Below are 22,902 nucleotides of genomic sequence, written 5' to 3'. Positions count from 1 at the left end.
TACGAGAGCCGCACCCTTGTTTATAATAGGCGAGTTGGCTTCCTCTTTATATGAGTGACACAGCGCTCAGCCAACCAGCTTCCTCCAGAGGCGCCGGGGCGGGACTTCCTGTACTGTACACAGTAGTTGAAGTAATCCAACATGGCGTTTACGTCGCTCGCCTGAGAGTACAGTTGGATCTGCTTTAAGTTCAGGTAGTTTAGGTCGATTTCAGTCGGGCAGAGTACATTTTAAGTAGATTAGTGTGTGTGAGCTGCAAATATCTGCTTTCGGAAATGAAAGGTAAAGAGCGATCGCCGGTAAAGAAACGCTCGCGGGCGCCAGATGAGAGCAGAGACCGAGGAGGAAGCTACCCGAGCAGCAAGAAGACCGGAGCTCTGCTGACTGTCGGCAGCAACGCGGGAAACGGCTCTTCGCAGTCCAGGAGGAGCTTACACGGCGACAAAAGAGACATGAGGGACTCGGACGGACATTTTTCATCCAGCCGGGCTGGCAGCGGCTACGACTACGGAGTAGTTTCCGGGAGCAAACCGCACGGTGGCGCTGACATCGCCGCGGAAGCGTCCAGGACCGGCTCACGGAGCGACCTGCGGCCTCCGCCAAACCCCGAGAGTGAGTACAAGACTCTGAAAATAAGCGGACTCGGCTCCCAGCTGAACGACGAGGAAATAGAGGACGGGCTGTTTCACGAGTTTAAGAAGTTTGGGGACGTGAGCGTCAAAATTAGCAGAGAAAACGACGAGAGGGTGGCGTTTGTGAACTTCCGGAGGCCCGATGACGCTCGGGCGGCCAAACACGCCCGCGGCAAACTGGTGCTATACGACCGGCCTCTGAAGATAGAGACCGTCTACCTAAGCAAACGTAGAAGCCGCTCCCCTGTCACTGGTTTCCCCCCAGGACATAGACATCCTCACTCTCAGAGGCCTCTCTCCCCCACCAGTATGGGGTACAGGGACTACAGGCTCCAGCAGCTGGCTCTGGGCCGTCTCCCCCATCCTCCCCCACCACCTCACCTCAGAGACCTGGACAGAGACAGAGACTTTTCATTGTACGAACCCAGAAATAGACCTCCGTTCGTCCCGGACTGTGCTGTTGTGCGCGACGAGGACCTGCTCGCCCCCGAGGACGACCAGAGGGCAAACAGGACGTTGTTTTTGGGGAATCTGGACGTTGCTGTGACGGAGAGTGACCTCAGGAGGGCCTTCGACAGGTTCGGAGTGATTACAGAGGTGGCCATAAAGCGAGCGGCGAGAGGCCAGACCAACACCTACGGCTTCATCAAGTTTGAGAACCTTGACATGGCCCACCGTGCCAAAGTGGCCATGTCGGGGAAAGTGGTGGGCCACAGCCCCATTAAAATCGGATACGGTAAGCCCACGCCCACGACCAGGCTGTGGGTGGGGGGGCTTGGACCCTGGGTTCCCCTCGCCGCGCTGGCCAAAGAGTTCGACCGCTTTGGCACCATCAGGACTATAGACTACAGGAAAGGTGAGGCGTGGGCTTACATCCAGTATGAAAGCCTGGACGCTGCTCAGGCTGCTTGTACTCATATGAGAGGTTTCCCTCTCGGCGGTCCAGACAGGAGACTCAGGGTGGACTTCGCAGACACGGAGCATCGCTACCAGCAGCAGCAGTACGTGCAGCTCCCCCTTCCCCTGCCGCACTATGACCTGGTCCCAGAGCCCTTCGCCCACCGCCTCACTGATCCGGTGAGACTGAGGGACCGGTCCCCTCCTCTTCCAGCTCGCTTCAGAGACCGGGAACTCTACTCCAACGCCGAATGGCCCGGCCTGGGTGTACACGACAGGATGCGAGGGGCAGGCTTTGATCCCATAGAACGTCTGGAGAGGCGTCCCCACGAGAGCTGGCCGATAGAGCGCGAGCGGGAGCTGCAAGGCAGAGACGCAGGCCGCAAAAGGAGACATTTAGACGACGGCTGGCGGCAGGAGCGCTCGCCCGACGACAGCGACTTTGTGCGGCGCCACGCCAGCTCTCTGGAGCGCAGCCCCGGAGGCAGCAGCCGAGACGGTGGACGCTACAGCGACCCGGAGCGTCTTCCCCGCTCCGGCAGAACCTCCCCTGTCAGGGAGCGACAGAACAACCGGGACCCTGGGTTTGCAGAAAAGAGGAGAAGAACTCTCAGCCCATCTGAGCCGGGCTCAGAGAAGGGCCGCAAACAAAAGGCCAGAGACTCGTCTAAGAGCCCAGCAAAGAAAGAGGACCGTCCCTCCTCTAACGCCGCCCCCTCCAAGCCCGGCCAGCAGTCCAACTCGGCCGCGGACGGAGAGAAGCTGAGTCAGGTCTGGCAGGGGGTCCTCCTGCTCAAGAACAGCAGCTTTCCCACCTCACTGCACCTGCTGGAAGGGGACATGAGGGTGGCGACCAGCCTGCTGGTGAGGGGCTCCACGGGAGGGAAGGTGCCCCAGCTGAAGATCAGCCAGCGCCTGCGTCTGGACCAGCCGAAGCTGGACGAGGTCTCCCGCCGCATCAAGGCCGCCGGCTCCAGCGGGTACTCCATCCTCCTCGCCATGCCCGGGAAGCTGGAGGACAGCGGAGCCCAGGACGGCGGCAACTCCACCGAGAGGCCTCTGAAGAACCTGGTCTCCTACCTGAAGCAGAAGGAGGCGGCCGGCATCATCAGCCTCCCCGTCGGGGGCAGCCGCGACAAGGACCACGGGGGAGTCCTTCACGCTTTCCCACCGTGCGAATTCTCCCAGCAGTTCGTGGATCCCTCCGCCAAAGCCTTTGTCAAATCAGAGGACGACTACATGGTGATGGTCATTATCAGAGGAGCATCATGAAAAAAAAAAAAAAAGCATCGAATTGTACATGTTCACACAAATGTTGAATTGTGAGATGTAAAGACATGGAGAAGTAATGATAACAATGCAATACGGGAGGAAATGACCAGGCTCTGCATGCAGCACCTTTTCATCTCCTCCTGTTGAAGGTTTATAGAAATCAAAGTCACTCTGAAGTTGTTAAATTTGATTCGTAAGTGCAGGTTACATGTTGCCTTCTGCTATTCGGTTACCAGAAAAATGCACATCTCTTGAAGGGTACTGTTGGAAAACGAGTTCTGAGCAAGCTACAGCTCAGTGAATCAAAGCTATATGTTGCCTTATGTCGTGTAAAAACAAACACAGTAATTTTCATCTTCCCATCCATCGCCTGCTTAAAACGAAAAATAATTTAAAATCCAAACCAGAGTATTTATCCCTAGAGGTTTAATTTGGGCGGCATCAGTGACATCAGAGTAGCGATAGTTGGGGAGTCAGGCTGTGAACGAACTAAATCTAACTAATGTACATTGTAATTTTCTCTAGATTAAGGACGTATATGTGTTTGCTCAGCAGCTTTATCCTTTAATAGACATGTCCCACGTGTGTTTTTCTTTCCCGTTCAAAGATTCATAAGAACATCTGAGCCAGTTCTGCTTAAAACTGCAGAAAATTCTAGATACAAAAGTGTTGTATAAGTTCTGGCACTTTGTTGTTCAGACGTTGACATTAACAAGAGTGAAGCTGATGACGTTATCGATGCTCTTTTCTGAGCCACATCTCCGGGTCACGTGACCGTTCAAGGTGAATTTAAAGCAGCGTTGTTGTTTTTTGGGGGAGGTGTTTTCACATTTTTCAGAAAGCGCCGGTCCCAGCGGCACCAATGTGGGGAGGATGGACACAAGCAGCAGGCTCTTTGCTTTATATTTCATGATGCTAACTAAGGCTGCAACTGTTTCTACTATCAACTGTTGAAGGATATTTTTTTGATTAATCTTCACTCTTTGAAAACAGCAGAAAAAAAAAAAAAACAGCCGTTGTGACTTTCCGATGCGTGGGTCCTCAAATTGGATTTTTTTTATCAGAACCGACTGAACAAAAAAGTTTATGAAGCGAGTTTTTGTCGTAGGTCTTTTATTTTGATTGGCAATATGCTGGACGGGGTCGCTTTTTGTGTCCATTCCTCCTGTGTAGTATTTTTATTGACTGAACCGTTGTTGTTTAACCAGAGTCTTCTCTATTGTTATAATCCACTAATTACAATTACTACCCCAACAGAGCATGTACTGTCAAAAAAAAAAAGAAAAAAGATGTAACTGCTATATTTACATATAGACCATGCTCATCTCTTTTACCTGACGGGAGTCCATGAGTAGGAAATATTGTCGGTGGACTTGTTCGACACAAACATTGAGGAGAGGGGAGGAGGCTGCACTCCTGCGGTCTAACACGCTTTCTTCTGAAAGAACTCTTTATGGTTGTTTTTCATGCTTTGATTTGTGTTTCAAATGGAAAAAAAAAAAAAGATTTGTGCTGTATACTCAGGATATCTGGAGAGAGAAATGGAGAACATCAGTGCTCATGGGCCTAAGAAGTTATACCTAACTGTCAGAAAAAACACACAAAGTGCAGCATGCACTTGATAGATCTTGTCTTAATAAATTTACTCTTTCGTTGGAAACACGAGTGCCTCGGAAGACAACTTTTGTGACCTTTTCTGTTCTTGGAATTGTCTATCACCCCTAAAGGCTTTCACTTTGACAGCAGGAGCCTTCCCGGCTGAAAGGAGAGGAGAGGTGTGAGAATCCAGGGGATCCTCTCAGTTCTGTGTTTTCGTTGTTGCTCGACATTTGTTGAATGACCTCTTTTGTGAAGAGCTTTTCCGTGCGGCCTCCGTTTCAAATAGAAATTTGGCCATTCTAGAGTACCTTTCCAGCCCTTCTGCTAAGGCAAATGTAGAGTCGCCGCGTCCTCGGATGCGCGGCTCGTTCCTCGCTCGCCTCCGTTTGAGCGGGGGGTGCGGCCGAGGACCCGAAGAGTCTGCCGCACCGGGGGCCGTCTCCACCAGACATCCTCTCGGCGGGGGAGCACATTTGATCGTCTTTCTTTTTTTTTTTTTTCCCCCCCATCTGGCTCCAGCCGGTGCAGAGAATATTGGTTCAGCGTCTGCAGAAGTTCGTTTGTGTAGTTGCTTATTGTTCTTTCGTTGGAGATTTGGAGGAGGTCGTCTCTGTGATAGGGCCAGACCTCACGTGTGTGTCTCAGCCTGTGACGAAGAAGAAGCTGAGACAGGCGACGGCTTCTTTACGTACCAGAAATCGTGGAAAAGGAAGCACCACAGAAGACAAAAGTAGAGTCCTGTGCAGGGAATCCTAATCTTTACTTGATGTGTTGGTCTCATTTATGTACTTAAAAGAAAGATTCTGTGCCAAAACTGCATATGAAAGCAAAGCGACAAGTATCCGGCCGTCAGAAACGGCTGCACGGCGCTGCCCGTCGTCATCGCTACGTCCTGGCTGCCGTCCAAGCCGAAGGGACCGGAGCAGCTGTCCTGCAGCCCCAGGCCTCCACGCAGAGCTGTGCGTTCGACTCCAGGTTCCCAGAGCCGTGAGTCTCCCTCTGGCTACACCTGCTGCTGGTCCACAGGTAATGTATTTAGACGGCCTCAGCATCACGACCAGGTACGTATTGTTATGTCACCGCTACCTACGTGTGATGCACTTTGCTCAAAAGCTGGTGAAGGTGAGGAGGTGAAATAAATTGACGAAAACGTCCGTGTTCAGTAGATTGGAGTCAGTTCATAAATGTTGTGCAATTATAATTTGTATTGGGCTCAAAAGAGGAAAAAAACTTCATTGTTTTGAAGATCTGTAAAGAACAAGCAATTTATTGTAAAATAAATAAATAAAAAAATACAATGTAAGTAGGTTTTTACAGAGGTAACAAGTACTTTATCCTTCATGGAATCAAGGACTGATGTAATGTTGATATTTGAGGTGGTGCTAGTTTGACGTGCTTCGAATGAACTGATACTGCAACACGCAGTATCTCTCGCTTTTACAGTTAAAGTAACATAAACGAAGTATTTGTGGTGCTGCAGACAGGCCCCGGCCTTCACACACTATTCTCCAGACTGAAGTCAACATGCTTTAACTGTAAAAGATGGCTAAACATACCAGATTGTGTGACTCCTATTGTGGTGTTTGTCAAACAAATATATTATTTTAATGAGCTGATAGAGGGTTTTCTTTTAGCTTGGCTAGCTTAATGTATAGTTGTGGAAGCAGAAGTATTAAGTGGGGCTAGCAAGTAAAAATAGCAGTAGCTAATGACTGACTGAAGACACTTGGTTTCAATCAGCAGTGAGTGTCAGATTTAATAGAAATGGCCACTGTCTGTCAACATATACCAAAGCAACAAACAGGGAAGTAAAGGAGAAAGTTTTCTAAAATATTTAAGTCAGAATCTGAACTTCATCATTAATTCCTAGGGGGAAGTTTGGATTTGTCACAATTACTCCAATAAACAAAAATACAACAACAGAGTTATATATAAAAACGAATGAATAAGACTGCGGACAACAAGACAAACACATAAGACAAACACATAAGTAAAACTAAAGAAACCAGTCACTATACCCTGTAGCGCTGTGTTTATTATCACATTAAGGGAGGAATTCTGAAGTTGAAAAGATAACACAGTAAATATTTAGTTTGTTCTATTCATCATACAGTTTTCTTTAATCTAAACGACTGATTGATTTGAGCTGAAAAAAAAAAGAAAAGAACACCTCTGTCTTTTATCTCCTAATAAAACCCACACACCTACCAGCAGCATAAACGGAGAAGTCTTTAGTAGGAGGTTGGTGTTTGGGGCCCTCGTCTGAACTGGAGCAGGTTCAGGTTCAGTTCAATGGGCAGTGAAGTAGCTTCGTCCAGGATAAGCTGAGTGTATTTACACTGCATTTCCTTTAGCTCGGCAAAAAAATGACTCAGGCCTTCAGTGGAAAAACTATCTTGAAGACCGTGAACAAAGAAAAACTCAATCCAATAAATGAAACAGAAACATTATGCTTTTGTTTTTCTTTATTCAAGAGCTTTTAGATTTATACACATCTGTTATCATTGTGCAACAATAACAGCAACTAACAGTTTGTGTTGAGATTCAGCTCACAGACAGATGTCCTGACCGTTTATTTTAGGATTCTCCGGTATAATTCAGAATTCATTAACTCATTATTATTTGGAGTTTGTTCATTCTATAAAATGAACCGATATTACATATCTTACATTTGCACCTCACAAAGCACAATTTCCAGACCAGATTAGAGTCCCTCTGTTCACAAGTGTGAACACAATTAGATTTAGCTCAATTAGGTGTCAGCGCGCTGCTTCGTTTTGTTTAAAAAACATTCTGGGAGTTGTCGCAGTCTGTTCTTCACAAGATATGTTGGTGGAAGTGTGATGGCTCAGACAAATAGGATTCATTTTTAATGTGGAAAAGTCTGAGGGGTGTAAATACACTATGATTTATTATCAGTGAAGAAGACAGCGGGGGTTTGCAGGTATGTAAACTTAGTGTTCCAAACCTGACATACCAGACTGTGTGAATACAAATAGGGAAGACAGGAATGTGCTGCATGTGAGGAGGACTTAGGAATCTGGCCTCTTTAGATCTGCTCCCTCACTGATACACGAGCTTTACTATAGTTACTGACTCATCTCATCTCGTCTCATCTTCTACTACCACTTATCCTCACTAGGGTTACTGGCGTCTATCCTAGGTGTCATCGGGCGAGAGGAGGGGTCCACCCTGGACGGGTCACCTGCACCTACTTCCAAGAAACACGATGTGGTCAAGCCTGTAGTATATGGAACAACCGTATTAGAGTGAAGCGAAGCTGTATCAAGCTGTGTCATGCCCTGTAAGTGTTGCTGGATTCTTGGCCACCTCTGCTAGCATCTGTCAGTACTACATAATAATTAAAACAGTTCACATTCACATTTCGCTCAAACAAACTCAAACTCTGTTTTTTATCTCACAGAAAAAAATCCACTTCTCTAAACTTTGAATGTGTCTAAAATTGGCCATGGCTGAAGTTTCGAGTGTTTCAGGGGATCTTGACGTCACGCGGTGAGACACACTGAAGAGCTGCTCGTCCACAGAAACCACCAGACCACTGTGGTGAGTGCTATTTATGTTTGATTTCAAATGTTTGCACATTTCATATTTCTACCTTGTGAATGCCATTGTTAATAAAGTGAAGTGGGGTTGGTTTGTGCTTGAATAAATGCAACTCTTCTTGAAACAAACACTCGTGTTGTGTCTCTCTTTCTTGTCTCTTTTCTTTGTTTTGGCCTTGTTAGGGCATTTACAAATGGTCGAGTCAGTCTGGGTTTACGGGCAGACTGGGTGGGGCTATATGAAACAGAAGGCGTGTCTAGTGGGGAAATGATATAGTATCAGTGTTATTTTCTTTCTCTGAGTAATTTGATAAGGTTATCCTGGTGGTTTATTGTTGCCGGGTGAGGAGTTAGCTAGACCTCGAGTATTTTATCTTTTTAAAAGCCATTTTAAAATTGACTGATTAGTATTTGAACAAATAAAATAATGATATAATGAAGGTGTCGTTTGTTTATATCGGTAACATTTTTACATATTGATGGTGACCAGTCCTGTAAATATACAACATTTATAACTTCAACTAATTTGGATCATTTGTTATCTGCTGTGAATTTATTTTACTTTAGATAATGATAAATCGTAATAAATGATTACGTTTAATAGAAACAGTCAAAAGGTGAAACACATCATATGCAACAGCCTGTTAACGCGGTTCATGTTTGTTTCCCGCAAGTGTGTTGACGTACGTTCCTGGTCTGACTGTTTGATTTAAATCCGTAATCTTAAACGTACGCCCTGTGATAGCCTGGTCCAGGGTGTACCCCGCCTCTCGCCCAATGACTGGTGGGATAGACTCGCGACCCTACTGAGGATTAAGCCGCATTAGAAGATGAGATGAGAAAGAAAATCTCAAACCTACATTATAAACTGAATGACTGCCATCAGATCAACCCTCTACGGAGCAAGGAACCATACTTGGGCATACAGTGAGGTGGTGATGCATGTGGTTTTCATCCAGCCAATCAGCAAAGGCCAAGGCCACGTCTTCAGGGTCAAATGTGGTCTGCTAGGTCCACCTCTGCATGAACGCTTAGTATAACTGCTTTATTAGGTGCCATGAAGAAGTGGCCTAATGTTGTCTTACCACTTAAGGAACAGCTCGAGTTGAACTTTTGAATTTCCAAGTATTTTAATGAGCGCCCTATAAAGGGGTGAAGATATTAGAGAAAGCTCACTTGGTTCCCTTTGTTTTCTTTATCTGATTTCAATTGTTTAATATCCAGCCAAGTGGTTTCTTATCGTGTGGTTCCTATGAAAAGGAGGAGGTGAGAGCTGTTTTGACCTGCGTATAAAACCACCTCCACCGACCATGTGTCAGGTCTCCGTGACTTCATTTTACAGCTATGAAGAGGTTCTGCACTGTGCTGGCCTTTCTGGCCTTTCTGGTCGTCTCACACGCTATTCACAGGTAAGATGTCCAATATTTAGCTGCAGGTGAGGAGGAAATGATTTAACCAACTTAACTACTTTAACATGCAGGATTGTAACACAGTAATCTTGAAGGTGTTTCTCACAGCATCAACAGCTGCTTGCCAGGAGTTTAAGACAACTTGGGGTTAAACAAAGCTCCAAAAACATCTTCTGTCTCTGTCTCATTTACGCATTAACAACTTTTCTTGAAACAATAATTAAATGAGTTAAATGTACAGTGTCTTTTTTGTTTTCTGAAATTGAGTGCCATCATCTTGATCTTAATAACAACTTTATTTCCAGTATTTCTAAACAGAGTTTATAGTGAAAACCTGTTGGGACATGGTTGCTTGGCAGTGTTTAGAAGAGGATTAAGGCTGCTGAAAAGAAAAAGTGTTTTTTATTTTTTATTTTTTTATTTTCCAGAATTCTCCCAAAGATTATAGACATACAGTACAAACAGTAGCTCTTAAGGTGAACATGTATGAATAAGTTTTGATGAATGGATGAGTGAGTGAATGTGTGGTTTAGACAACAGTACTGTACCCGCTGTTCGGTCCCACATTAAGCCGACTTTTGTGTTATCTAAAGCAAAGGCTGCTCGACTTGTTTGACATCTAGATTTAGACTTTGACAGACGTTTTTGGTCCGCAAGAGAAATTGCTTGGTCACAGACGCTCAGCTGCACATAGGTGTAAGATAGTTAAAAAATAAACGCAAGATAAAATAATGAAATAAATAAAATACAATTTGCATATGTACAAATATGTACAGACTGTATATAAATATGGACACTGCATCCCCGCCTACTTCCTTACATGAGCCAAATACTGAGGCTGGTTTGGAGCCTGTGCAGTACAGGCCGAGAGTGGAGGCACGTGAAGCCGTGTTATCTATGACCTGCCCACACTTCTTTATTTTATTATATGTCTTCATACAGTCTATGGGACGAATCTACAAGAAATGGGAATAGAAGTAAATACATGCGACATACATACAGGTGGGTGAATGATAAGGTGATGTTGTATAGATCTTTTAGATGTTTCTTGGACTTGTTTTCTCTACTGATTCTTGGGATTATTGAATTTAGGCATAAATTCTGGCGGAGCTGGGCTCAAAGTGTGATCAGATATTTGTATTGCCTCTACATCCATTAGTGAGGCACCAAAGCTCCATGAACTGCTCCATGAACACCTTGCATGGCTGCCCACTGCTCCACTAAGGCTCACCCAGAAGGGTTAAATACACAGATACGCAGAATCACTTCCTTCTTTGAGATTTAATAGAAATTGTCTTCCAGATGGACTTTCTCTCTTATTCTTACGACAACACACGCAACACAAACACACGAGATTAAAAGCATCATTCCTCTGAGATGAGTCTGAGATGACCTTTTCGAGCTCAGAACTATAGTTTATATTTTCCGTTCATCACTTCCAGCTGGTAGCTCCTTTTTAGGATACATTATGAGGTCTGACATATTGCAAAAAAAATGTTTTGTTAGCAGATGTTTGCTTCGCAGGGTTTAAGTATGAGGTGCTAATGGCTCTGGCTCGTCTGTGCAGGATTCCCTTGATTAGAGGGAAGTCAGCCAAGGACCTGCTGGAGGAGAAAGGCCTCTTTGAAGAGTACAGGAAGAAGTTTTCATACAATCCATCTGCAAGGTTTCTTTCCGGAAGTGACCTGAATGTGTTGCCCTTGACCTTTGACCCTTATGTAAGTGGCACAGCCGGCAGCTCTAAGCTTTGTGAGACGTGTGAACTAATTTGATTAAACTTGATTTGTGGACAGCTCACGTATTACGGAGTGATCGGCATCGGGACTCCACCTCAGTCATTTAAAATCCTGTTTGACACCGGCTCCTCTGACCTGTGGGTTCCCTCTTTGAACTGCACCAGCCCTTCCTGTGGTACGTTCAGGATGACTTGATATAGTGAGGATCATACAAACAGGACACCAGGTGTTTTGGCTGTTTCAACTATTTAAGTATATAAGTATATAGTATAAGTATTTCAAGCACCATTTGCTGATCTATGACAGTTAAGAGAATATCATCTTCAAATAAGCACTATGAGAAATAAAAACGTGTGAATTTTAAATATTATCTCGACTACCTTTAGACGGGACAGGAGCAGGTTAAAAGAGAGAAGAATCGGGAGATCTTCTGACCAGTTTAAGAACCACTGCAATGAAGCCAATTGCGATGCAGTTTAATCTCTTTTGTGTGTTTATCCTGCACTTCTTTAACACGCTGTATTTTTCTGTTTTCAGACAATCACGCGAAATTCAACAGCTCAGCGTCCTACACGTTTCAGGCCAATTCCAGGCCGTTCCACATTTCATACGGCAGTGGGTTTGTTTCAGGGAGCACAGGCTACGACACCGTAAAGGTGAAGGCAACACTAAACACTTACCTCTGGCATTCTAAATCTAATTTCCCTTTGGGGATGAATAAAGTAATCTATTTATCATTCAGTTCAGTAATCATAAACATTTGCTATTGTATCACATTTTTTAACTCTAAAAGCTGTAAAGCTATTGTTGATATTTCTGCTGCCAGGTAGGCAATATCTATGTGAGGAACCAGCTGTTTGGCCTCACTGAGACAGAGGCCCTTTTCCTGGGGTTTATGCCCTGGGATGGGATTCTCGGACTCGCCTTCCCGGGCTTGTCACAGGAGGGAGGCACACCCGTGTTTAACAACATGTGGAACCAAGGCCATCTCCTCCAGTACATGTTCTCCATCTACCTGACCAGGTGAGACCTTATATGAGTTGTAAAAAACAAAACAAAAACAACAACAAAACAGAAGATTAATAATGGGATAAATCACAATATTCACACCTCCAGCTCCGTAGAGGGCAGCATGTTAATTCTGGGAGGAACAGACCCGGCATATTACGCCGGAAGCATTCAGTGGATTCCCCTGTATCACGCTTCTAACTTTTGGAACATCCTAGTAGAAAGGTAGGTTTGTTGTTCCAGTTACAGTCAGAGGCCTGCATGATCCATTTATTAGCAGATTCATTTTACTATTCCTTTCTCAATGCTGTAGCATCACTATCAATGGGAACATCGTTGCCTGCTCTGCGGGCTGTGAGGCAATAGTTGACTCTGGTACGTCTGAAATCATCGGCCCAAGCAGAGATATCGACAACATCAACGGCTGGTTGGGAGCCAACACCAACCAGTACGACGAAGTGAGTGATCTGACTCTTAGTTTAAGGTTAGTTTAAGGTGCTGTTCTGTGTTTAAAATGGTAACAAGTTGCCCATTTGTGTCACAGGCCGTCGTCGGTTGCGACACCTCTAAACTGTTGCCCGACATTGTCTTCAAAATCAACGGCTACAGCTTCTCTCTTCCTGCATCGGCCTACATCATACAGGTGTGTGTTAAAGAGATGTTCAGTTGGAGCTAAAGGTTATATCCTTGTTGATAAATCACTTATTAGGCCATTGTTATGAACATGTGGTTTGTAACATAATTTATGTGCAACACACTAATCATCCACAACATTATGACCACTGACAGGAGAAGTGAGTAACACTGACCATCTTACAATGTAACAACTCCATGCTGGACCTGGCATTCTGGCTGGACATGTGGCACCTACCTAGACCAGACCAGACCCCCCCACCTCATAACAATGACACACAACTGTGATGTTGAATCCTCAGCTCAGTCTGTTATTTTAAGCAAATGCCAAACACTCTAACCTATAAATAGTAGTAGGATTCAGTTCAGGGCTCATAAATTACAATGCATTCATTTTCACTTGTGTACCTAATGAACTGGCAAGTGAGCTGATCATAAAGTGACAACTGAAAAATGTACACAGTTGTGGAACAGACAGAGAATGCTAAAACAGATGTGCTAGTCTGTCACAGATGAGGTTTAAAACAAATAACCTCGTCAAATAGGGTTTAGAGCCATTAGCTGCATCATATACATTAGACTCCTAATGTATTCCAGGTAAGAGCTGCACAATCAATAAATAACTACTCAGACATGTTCGCTGAGGAAAAACAAAACAAAAAACACGTTGTGTATTTACATAGCCTGTGCTGATTAATCCAGCCTGGTGCCTTTCGGTCACATTCCCTCTCCTCTGTCCTCAGACTGGGTCCGGGTGCAGGACGGGGTTTGCGACCGGCTCCTGGATCCTGGGCGAGGTGTTCATGCGGCATTTCTACACGGCCTTCGACGTCGGCAACAACATGGTGGGCTTTGCTCAGGCTGTGTGAATAAACCTGAAGGTCTGGGTCAGTGGAACATGACGATTGTCAGAGGCTGTGGTCATATTCAAAGAGCAACTCTTTTTTTATAAACATGACTCACGCATAACTAGTATTCATGCTTGTGTATATGGAATTAATAAAACGTTGCCACCCTGAAGTCCTGCATGTCTTTGTTGTAAAGAGAGGATTCAAATGCTTAGAAATACCTTATCTTGCAAAGAGCAACATGAAGCCAAATGTTGTCAGTGGCCACTAGATGGCAGAGCACTCATTGAGCTGGCTCTTGTCATTCATGTGATTCTCCTGGGAGGGGCCTGAGGAGAGGATGAGTCATCTTACTTAGAATTCAGTCTCTAAAACACTGAGCAAAATGCCAGTCATTCATTGTCAACAGGCGCTGGCTCACACTCCTGCCATCTGTGTCTATGATGTTCTGAGGTCGGAGATTTTCCTCGGGCAGCTGCATTTGTTCTAAATTTAATCTCGGATTTAATGTCCAAAGGGAATAACTCATTCAGCTCGCTTCCATTTAAACACAGATCAACCACCATTAACCCCCTCCTGTCTCCTCTGAGCATTTATCCGAGGTCTATTGTTTCTATTTTGAACTGCTAGTTTGACTTCAACACTGCATTGTTGTGCTGCATTTTCCAAATGGGTGGATGTACCCACACACACACACACATACACACCTGATTGGTGATACTGTGGGTAAACACGGTAACATGAGAGAGCACCTATTGAGACGAGGAGCGAGGACATCCCCTGCAGACCTCTTTAATCATTCATCCAGTCCAGGAGGACGGCGGCAGGTGAAGTTTCAATCTGAGATGTGATTTTGCCGTCAAACATCAGAGTTCATTATAAAACAGCTCTGCCTTGGACTGTGAGTACAGACCAGAGCGCTCTCTCTCCCTCTCTCTGCTCTGTGGTCAACAATCCAAATAAGGGTGAAAATCCACTCGGGCCAGATGTTGCCAGAAGAAGGTACAGCCTGTCTGAGGGACAGGTGAAATAAATAGGACTCCTTGTTTCTGCTCCAGTGATCTGTGTGGTCTCCAATTTCGCCCTCAAACGAACAAGGCTGTGTCATTCAGTGTAATACAGAAGCTGAAACCGGAGGCGGTCCATGCAAACTAACTAATTAACTAACGACTGAAGCTCGCCAAGTGAAGCCTGATCCGGGCCCAAACAGAGATCAGCATCTGTGTCGACGTATGTCAGGAACACTCTGGGGTCAAACGAACATTTTGGTAAATATGTCTCTCTGCTTTCTCGCTGAGAGAGTTACAAATGAGAGGATGGACACTATTTTACTCTATTGAGATAAATTTGAAGTCACATAAGCGCCTAGGCGTGCTTTTTACACGCTAAAAAAAGAACATATAACGTTCTCGTTAGAGAGCTGAGGTGGATTTTATAACCTGTGGACAGAGACGCGCCAGTTGCTCCCCCATGTTAGGGTCCTTATGCTAAGTTAGGCTAACTAGCTGCTGGCTGTAGCATATATAGGACTCAGAAAGACAGATTCACATTATTCACTCATGTTTATTTTTGTGGTTTATGAAACACGCCGACGAAACAACATGATACAGCAAACAACAGGATACAATCACTCCTTTTACAGGATTGCATATCTTAAAATATAGGTTTGTGATATGACACTGAGATACAATAGAAGGTGACCGCTACACACAAATGACGGTATACTGACTGTAAACACTGAACGTTTAGGTTATGACTTCTCAACATGTAACGCAGTCTTTGGTTATTGTAAGAGTAGTGGGCCCCATTTGAAGGATATAATTGGTATACTCTTAGTTAACAGTATTAGACTATATCATGACAAATTTCAGAGCTTATAATGCCACAGACACATTTAATAAATTAAGTGGTGTTGGTTCACCCGCATTATTATTTATCTTTTAAAAAGCACCATGAAATGGGAAAGAATTATTGTTCTTTCCAAATAAAACGACGTGTACTTCACGCTGCTACATCTGCTATCTTGCATTTTGCTGCTAATGCCTGAATTTCTATATATCAGTAAACCGTGACAATCATTTATCATCACCAGAGTGAATTTAATTAAAAAACAAATTGCATTAGATCCTGGCCCGCATGGTTTTTTTGTTTTTTTTTGTGACATCATTTAAGCGAGCCTCCAGATAATGTGAAGGTATTTTGGCAATGTGACTAAAAATTAAGACACCTGCTTCTTCTATATTTACATTTCGGCTACGTCAAGCGGCCACGAGAGTCTGTGTGTTGGCTGCACTACGAGCTGCTATTTCTGTCCGTGTTTATGAGAGCACTTGCTGGCTGGCTGGTACTGGCTGCTCGGGGTTGGGCACTAATGCCCACAAGCTTTCGATGGATGGTACTCTCTGTCAGTTGTTTCCCCCTGAGGGCGATGCTTCCCGGCTGCTATTAACCGTCCAGCACGGCAGGATGTACATTCATGTCACCAGTCTGAACCCCACACATTTCATTTTAACTGCACCGGAACTGCATTTTATTATTACTATAATTATGAATCCTTTTAGTGATACAGTTAGGGGGAGCTCAAAAACTCAAGAACAGACGAAACAAAGGCAACTGGACATGTTGGGCTTTTCCTGAAGACGTTTTACCACTCATCAAAGTGGCTTCCTCAGCTCTAAATGATTGTTGTGGTTTAGGTTTTCATTTTGGAACACCAGTGGGCGATGCTCACCTGACTGGCATCTTTTAACAACCCGATAATCCGCCTTAATTGGACGAATTACAGGTATTATTTGAATATTTGAGAACCTTCATAGACATTTAAGGATCACCTGAGTACCAGGTCCCCAAGGGAGGATTTGTAAGATGAATCTAAAATAATTATTTTACTGAGAAATAAACTATTTAAGGGTTACATCTATCTGTTTCTATTTCTCACGAATCAAAGGACAGAAGACACTCCCGCAGCAAGTGCTCTGACAATCTGTGGAATGTTTGTTTAGGATTTAAATGGGTCTTAGCTTATTACAATGCTTATTTTCTCATGCAAGAACTCTGATTTCTCTGAGGACACCAGAGCTAAATGTAAATATAGCAACTTCAAGTCCAGCCAATAACAATGATTCAAGTCCAGATTTAACCACATGTGACTGCAGTCGTTCATATGAGGTCATCAAATGGTTAAAATACAGATATTGAAATCAAAAACTTTGCTGGAGCCCAACTGTTCTGGATCACTCAAGCTCAGCCAATAGTAAAATGACTATAGTAATATGACTATTTCTCAATATTTGATGAACAATTATTGTATAAGAGCTGAAATATAATATAGTATTTATAAAATAATCAACAATTAGTGTTAATATCTGTGTTTATATTGTAAATAGATGTCAGCTTCTACAATATCTAGCTAGTCGCTGATCAATACAGATAGCTCTAAACCTAATCATATTTCAATTTCTCATTAAAAATAGGACACTTTTTTTTAACTAAATGTAATACAAATAATAATTCTCTTTAATCAAAATAGCGTAAATTATAATAAAAGCACAATGGTGTTCAAAGTCCAAAACGACTCCCCGACTGAATTTGACTTTTAGTTAAAGGAGTATGTATAACAACTCCAACAGAAGGCTGTAGATACAAAAACCCATCACACCCACATCTATTTAATAAATTAAATTGATAAAATTGCACATGCGTAATGCTCACAGCACCCTGTTCTGTAAAGGCCAGCCAAACTAAACAGGAATGTAAAATATAATATTGAACACATTACAGTAATAATTAAGTGAGCTATGACAGCTTTGCATAAAACTGAGTTCCTCTTAAAGCAGAAGCTTCTGTCCAGTGTCTCCTGATCTTAGCGTCCAATGCTATATCCTGAAAGAACTTCTCTTAATTGCACAAAACCAATTTGTGACGTCGAATAAAGATTTACATTTTCAATCCTATGTAAGAGGCCATGATTTCTTAATTTCATTCATTGGACACTGTATGGGTAGTTTATTCCTAATCAAAAGTACAAGCTACTGCAACCGTTCCACTATCTGTGAGAGCTGACTGAAGCTTTGTTTGGAAGACGCTAACATTTGCATTCTGCACACATTCAAAGCGTTGAGAGGAGCAGCGGGTCGTCTTAGGCCGTCTTACCCTGCATGCTCTGCTGCCGACTTTTACACCACCATGGGGGTATCGGAGCACACAGAGCTGACAGACTCAGCATCAGACCTCCTTCTCTCCCTGTCATCCCCCTGCCACTCCTCATCTTCCTCACCTATCGGATTCAACCTCCCGTTATGCTCCAGCTGATCCTTGGGGTCCTGAAAGGGCACATGTCTGTAGGGGAATCCCAGGCCCTCCACTCTTTCTTGCCCTGTCTCCTCGTGCGCATGAGGGAGGCTGACAGTCGAGGAGTGGAGGCTCTCCACGCTTTTCTCCAGGTCCTGTCCCGGACAACAAGCGCAGCGACAGGGTGTGACGTAGAGGTAGATGAAAACCATAACTATGGTGACCAGACATCCGACGAGGGTGGTGTAGGCCGTTTTTAGATTCTCCAGTCCTCCGCTGTTGGTGAAGTTGAACACCTCTACGGTTACATACAGTGTCTCGTTGAAAGCATCACCTACAGCATAGCAGGTGTAGACTCCTGAGTCTTCTGCCTTCAGGGGACCAATCTGGAGGCTGCTGTCGCGACGCATCACTGCGGTCTTGCTCACTGGAGGCAGAGGAATGTTTCCTGGCAGAGCCCATCTCTTCTCCGGGTCCTTCTGCTTGGTGTCACAATCTAGTACCAAGAACTGCTCCAGATAAGCCTGCTCATTCAGAATTTTCACTTCACTGCAGTTCAAATAGACCTTGTTAAGATCCAGTACGACCATCTTTTCCTTCTGCTGGCCTGGTATCATGCAAGTGTGGTTTTTCTTGTAGTCAGTGGCTGAGCTGAGGTCCTTGAGGAGCCACTCCGCCACAAGCTGGTACAGCTCACAGCTGCATGTCAGGGGGTTGTTGTGGAAGTACAGGCCGTTCTTGATCCAGGCGGGCAGGGCCTGAAGCTCACGCAGAGACAGGGATTTAATTCGGTTAGAGGAAACGTCCAGAAGCCTCAGAGTCTCCAGGCGACTTCGCTCCTTCACCAGCTCCAAGGGGAAGCGTGAGATCTGGTTTTGGCTCAGATAGAGCCTCTGCAGGGCACTGAGGGAAGAGAAGGCAGTGCGATCTATTTGAGAGATGCTGTTGTTATAAAGCAGCAGCACCTCCAGGTGCTCCAGTGGCTCGAAGATGAACTCGTCCAGCAGGATGATTCCATTAGAGGAGAGGTCCAGGTAACGGAGCTTTGACACATACACAAACGCCTCAGAGGAGAGGAAGTTGAGGCCGTTGTTCCTGAGTACCAAAGTGTGCAGACTGCTGAGACTGTAAGGAGTCCACTCAGCAGGAAGCCTGGTGATCGAGTTGAAGCTGAGGTCCAGGACAGCCGTATATTTTGGAAGACTGGTGGGAACCACCTTCAGATCAGCCTTGGAGCAACTGATGATGTTGCTGGCACACACGCAGGTCCGGCAATCCAGGCGCTTCAACAATGACTGCCCCTTGGCTCTCGCCGTTGGCAACAATAAAGCAAGAAACACAACTGCGATGAAGCTTCTCCTCCTCAAGGCTGCTACGGTGACAAGCTGAGAAATCCAGACGGAGACCCCCATCATGTTAAGGGTCCGTGAGCTGAGGGGAATCTGGATATTGGTCTTCACAGTGAGCTGCGAGGACACAACATGATCAATAAATCAGCACAATCTGCAGAAAACCCTAAGGAAAGATGCTTTAGTCCATTAACTATGGGATGATAATGAGAGTGTAATGCCAGTAATGCTCACAGCACTTTAATGCAGGCAGGCGCATTAGAAAGTTATGGGTGTCATCAATTATTAATGTAATTAATAATATATCACGCGATCCACACAAAAACAGTGTGATAAACCTATCTAATGAATAAGAAAAACATTGTATGTGAAGCCCGAAAGGTTTTAATCCCCCAGCACTGAAACGCAGGAGCGTCCCGCTGCTGCTTTACCTTTGCTCGGTTTCAAAAGATCCGAAGCGAGAAGAAGAGAGTCCGGCGCAGGAGAGCCGCATCGTCTTAATGACAGTAACACATATCCTCGGTGATCAGCGGTATCCCCCCCACCCTGTCCATCATCGGGACCTACAGGCAAGCGCAGTGTACCCCGCACGGCTCAAAATGACCGGAAAAGCCCGTCTGTGGTCCCGGAGAGGAAATGAAACCATGTGATAGCCGATCCATCAGCAGGGGAGGGGGTGTGTCACATTTACTCTCCCACTCTCTCCTTATTTACATCTGCACAACTGGAAAACGCACTCTGGATGCAACGGTATGCTTCAATCTGCCAGAAGTCACAACATGAATTGATCTTCACAGAGACGAACGATCGTCACGTGGTGAGGAAAACATGTGGGAAATGAAGACGAGGAAGAGGACTGTCCCTTTTATCTTTCACAAGTGGTCTTTGGGATAAAATGGAGCTTATTATGAATCATGATGCATTTTTTCTGAAACAGTAAAACAGTATAGTGAGGGGATGATTTAATTTAATTTCCTTTCAAGGAGAATGAACTACTGTGGCTCATTCAGTGAAATGATGTCTCTGATGATGAAGTCTTTCCCTCTGGATCGTCTCATTATTCTGGTGAAGGACAGGGCAAACACCCATTGTGCGTGTGTGTGTGTGAAACTGCTGCAGCAGTCTTTAGCACAGCACGTGATGTGCATGCAGCAGCGTGTGAGAGATCAACATGGAGAGTACACAGCCTGGGGTTCCTGAGTGGACGTTCATCAGACACATGTAGGTAGGATCAAACAGAGAAGGACAACAGACAGGGAGGACAACCAAGTGGAACGGTATACCATTGTAAAGGCAATGAAAAGGAGACATTTTCCAGCAATGGTAGTGAAACTTGGTTTGTATGTTGGTGAGGGAATAAGGGACAGCTGGAGAGGGAGTGGGGAAGGCAATGAGAGAGCAGCAGACCTTTTGACTTGGAGGGGAAAAGCACAAGTGCTCCGTTCAATAATACATCTCTGTTCCTTCCCTGCTGTGAAATTTCAAAATATGAACTGCCTTTTGCCCCTCATATTGCTTTTATTGGCTGGCTACTGGTCTTTAAAGGAATCACTAAAGACATTAATCATACCGGTGACTTCTGTCAGAAGTCAAAATGTCTGCTGTGAGAGGAGTCTGTGTTTTCAGGTGTGGAGGAGACAACCACCGGAGCCATGATGGGACTCTGAAGCAGAAGAAGGTGAAAGGGCAACGCGAACATGACAGATGACAGATCACACATTTGTGTGACACAAGGTCGCCCCACACACCCTCATGATGAAATCGTCTGCAGGTCGCATTGCTCGAGGCGTCAAGGTCGGCTGACAGGTGATGGTGAAAGAAGCAGGCGACGAGAGGACCGTACATGCTACTACCAAGTGGACCAATCACACATTTACTTTTCTGGAGAGGTGCATGTCAAGCTGGGATGTTGGTGTCTGCATAGGGGCTGTCCTTGTCTTTTTGCATTTTGTGAACGGGGCTGAAACTTCTTGGGAACAGAAGTTAAGAAGTCAGTCCTCCTCCCCTGTTCAGAGAAGGTTTTTCTAATGTGGCTTCTTTTACTGACGAATGAGGGCAGGATTTTAATGCAGGATCGAGTCACACAGCGAGGTCTCACTTACAAGAAATAGTGTAATAATAACTCTAAGCCTTTCTGAAATGAAAATGGTTAAGCACGTCATACTTCTTATGCAATTATGGTCTTGCACTCATAACTTAAACTCATGTGTAAGATGTTCCCTGTTAAATGAATTAATGAGATATACCTCCATCTAAAAATCCTGTGGGAACTCTTAAAGACTCACATGTCTATAAAGTACAATACAACTGAGTCTTAAGACTCCATTATGTCAATTATTCATAACTAGTGGGTGATAAAAGCAATAAATAATCCCAAGAGATAAAATGCTTGGCCACTAATTGTGGCTCTCTCTTCCTATTCTCTCCAACGTTTCCCGTGTATTCCATGATCATGATGACGATGAGGAAATCCTTCTAAAACATCCCTGTGGGTGATGCTATGGATCAGCCTCTGCTGTAACTTAAGAACCACCATTGTCACCTTTAATATTTTTATTGGATGTCTAAATTGGTTCGTGCATCTTCTTCCAAATTAGATTGTAGGGAATTTACCAGAGACAAAGACATGTTTTCATGGTGATTGATGGATTTTTTTTTCTTCCATAAATGAATCCTGAATCTACTGCAACATGCATCTCCAGTACATACTGCACTTCCTTTTGTTTAGTGCAGCTGCAGGACATCATGTGAAGTGGGGTTTATTGTTTTAAAAGAAAACATGATTTAATTATAGAGTCAACTCTTGATGATTGAAACATCAAACTCTCATCACACTACAAAGATGCTTTTTTCAAACTTGATGTGAAACATAGCCCAACTTAAAAAAAAAAGTCAATTCAACCAATAACAATTTATTCTTCGCTAAAAATCAGCAAACATGGAGACATGGTTTTCATGGCAATGGATTGCAGCATGGTATGTGAATGAATAGAGCTGTGCAGGAGGACTGTATCCTCCATGTGGAATGGATCTCAGTAGCGTTAATTACTCACCTGTACCAGATAGTGTTGCAGTTGCAGGTGTCAAATTTTGTTTATTTCTTCACGTGAGAGACTTGAATTACTGTTAAAAAAAAAATAATACAAACATATCATTTAGCCACCCTGGGTGACATTCATCTGGGTGACACTGTCCTGCTGCTGAAAGGACACTACTGAAAGCATCAAATGTGTATTTATCTGCAGATAAAAATAGTCCCAAACAAATACCCTATTCACTCCTGTCTGTGTAAAAAGTCTCATGAAGACACTGTGTGAGATAGTCATAGTAATATACTATATTTATAGTAAGAACATTTAAAGACTGATGTTAAGTCTGCTAAAGTAAATAAAAAGCCACAAGATTGAAACCACTGACTTGTGACAACCAACTCGTGAAATTTCAATGCTGGGAAACTTTTGGACCTGACATTCGTGCAGATGTCACTTAGACATGTAGCACCCACCTAGACCAGACCAGACCCAATAACAACACTCTGTTACCAGACACCACAGGACACCCTCAGAAGACCCATGTCCATTCTCTGATGAGTCACAAAGGAGACCTACACAATATTAGGTCATAATGTTATGCCTGATTGGTGTATAGCATATTCCCAGACTTATC

At 44.3% G+C, this 22,902-nt stretch overlaps 3 protein-coding genes across 4 annotated transcripts; 2 read left to right on the top strand and 1 right to left on the bottom strand.

The window, feature by feature from the left end:
- Positions 1 to 116: 116 nt before the first annotated feature.
- Positions 117 to 7,704, top strand: LOC125006719 (RNA-binding protein 15-like). The gene has a single exon (XM_047583018.1). It carries the CDS (start codon positions 276 to 278, stop codon positions 2,799 to 2,801), a length of 2,526 nt encoding a protein of 841 aa, XP_047438974.1. The 5' UTR covers positions 117 to 275; the 3' UTR covers positions 2,802 to 7,704.
- Positions 7,705 to 9,217: 1,513 nt separating this feature from the next.
- LOC125006889 (pepsin A-like) lies at positions 9,218 to 13,769 on the top strand. Of its 2 annotated transcripts, XM_047583372.1 has the most exons (10): positions 9,253 to 9,372; positions 10,315 to 10,374; positions 10,940 to 11,090; positions 11,166 to 11,283; positions 11,646 to 11,764; positions 11,935 to 12,131; positions 12,225 to 12,341; positions 12,430 to 12,574; positions 12,661 to 12,759; positions 13,493 to 13,769. In XM_047583372.1, the coding sequence occupies exons 1-10, from the start codon at positions 9,308 to 9,310 to the stop codon at positions 13,616 to 13,618; spliced, it is 1,197 nt and encodes a 398-aa protein (XP_047439328.1). In that variant the 5' UTR covers positions 9,253 to 9,307; the 3' UTR covers positions 13,619 to 13,769. The 2 variants fall into 2 exon arrangements, with proteins under 2 accessions (XP_047439329.1, XP_047439328.1); XM_047583373.1 differs by lacking the exon at positions 10,315 to 10,374 and having other exon boundaries at positions 9,218 to 9,372.
- A 1,371-nt stretch (positions 13,770 to 15,140) lies between these two features.
- Positions 15,141 to 20,390, bottom strand: LOC125006183 (amphoterin-induced protein 1-like). Its single transcript, XM_047581992.1, has 2 exons — positions 19,668 to 20,390; positions 15,141 to 19,353 (listed from the first exon to the last, which is right to left on the bottom strand). Exon 2 carries the CDS (start codon positions 19,300 to 19,302, stop codon positions 17,773 to 17,775), a length of 1,530 nt encoding a protein of 509 aa, XP_047437948.1. The 5' UTR covers positions 19,303 to 19,353; positions 19,668 to 20,390; the 3' UTR covers positions 15,141 to 17,772.
- Between the last annotated feature and the right edge of the window lie 2,512 nt (positions 20,391 to 22,902).

This window comes from Mugil cephalus, chromosome 4 (assembly GCF_022458985.1).
Source record: "Mugil cephalus isolate CIBA_MC_2020 chromosome 4, CIBA_Mcephalus_1.1, whole genome shotgun sequence".
NCBI lineage: Eukaryota > Metazoa > Chordata > Actinopteri > Mugiliformes > Mugilidae > Mugil > Mugil cephalus.
The sequence above is the reverse complement of the archived record's forward strand: the minus strand, read 5'-3'. Positions and strand labels throughout refer to the sequence as shown.

Bases quoted from the DNA above. Each gene is read 5' to 3' on its own strand.
- LOC125006719 (XM_047583018.1), top strand. From the start codon at position 276: ATGAAAGGTAAAGAGCGATCGCCGGTAAAGAAACGCTCGCGGGCGCCA.
- LOC125006889 (XM_047583372.1), top strand. From the start codon at position 9,308: ATGAAGAGGTTCTGCACTGTGCTGGCCTTTCTGGCCTTTCTGGTCGTC. The intron at 12,132-12,224 runs GTGAGACCTTAT...TCACACCTCCAG, and splicing joins TTCTCCATCTACCTGACCAG to CTCCGTAGAGGGCAGCATGT. The intron at 12,342-12,429 runs GTAGGTTTGTTG...TCAATGCTGTAG, and splicing joins TGGAACATCCTAGTAGAAAG to CATCACTATCAATGGGAACA.
- LOC125006183 (XM_047581992.1), bottom strand. From the start codon at position 19,302: ATGATGGGGGTCTCCGTCTGGATTTCTCAGCTTGTCACCGTAGCAGCC.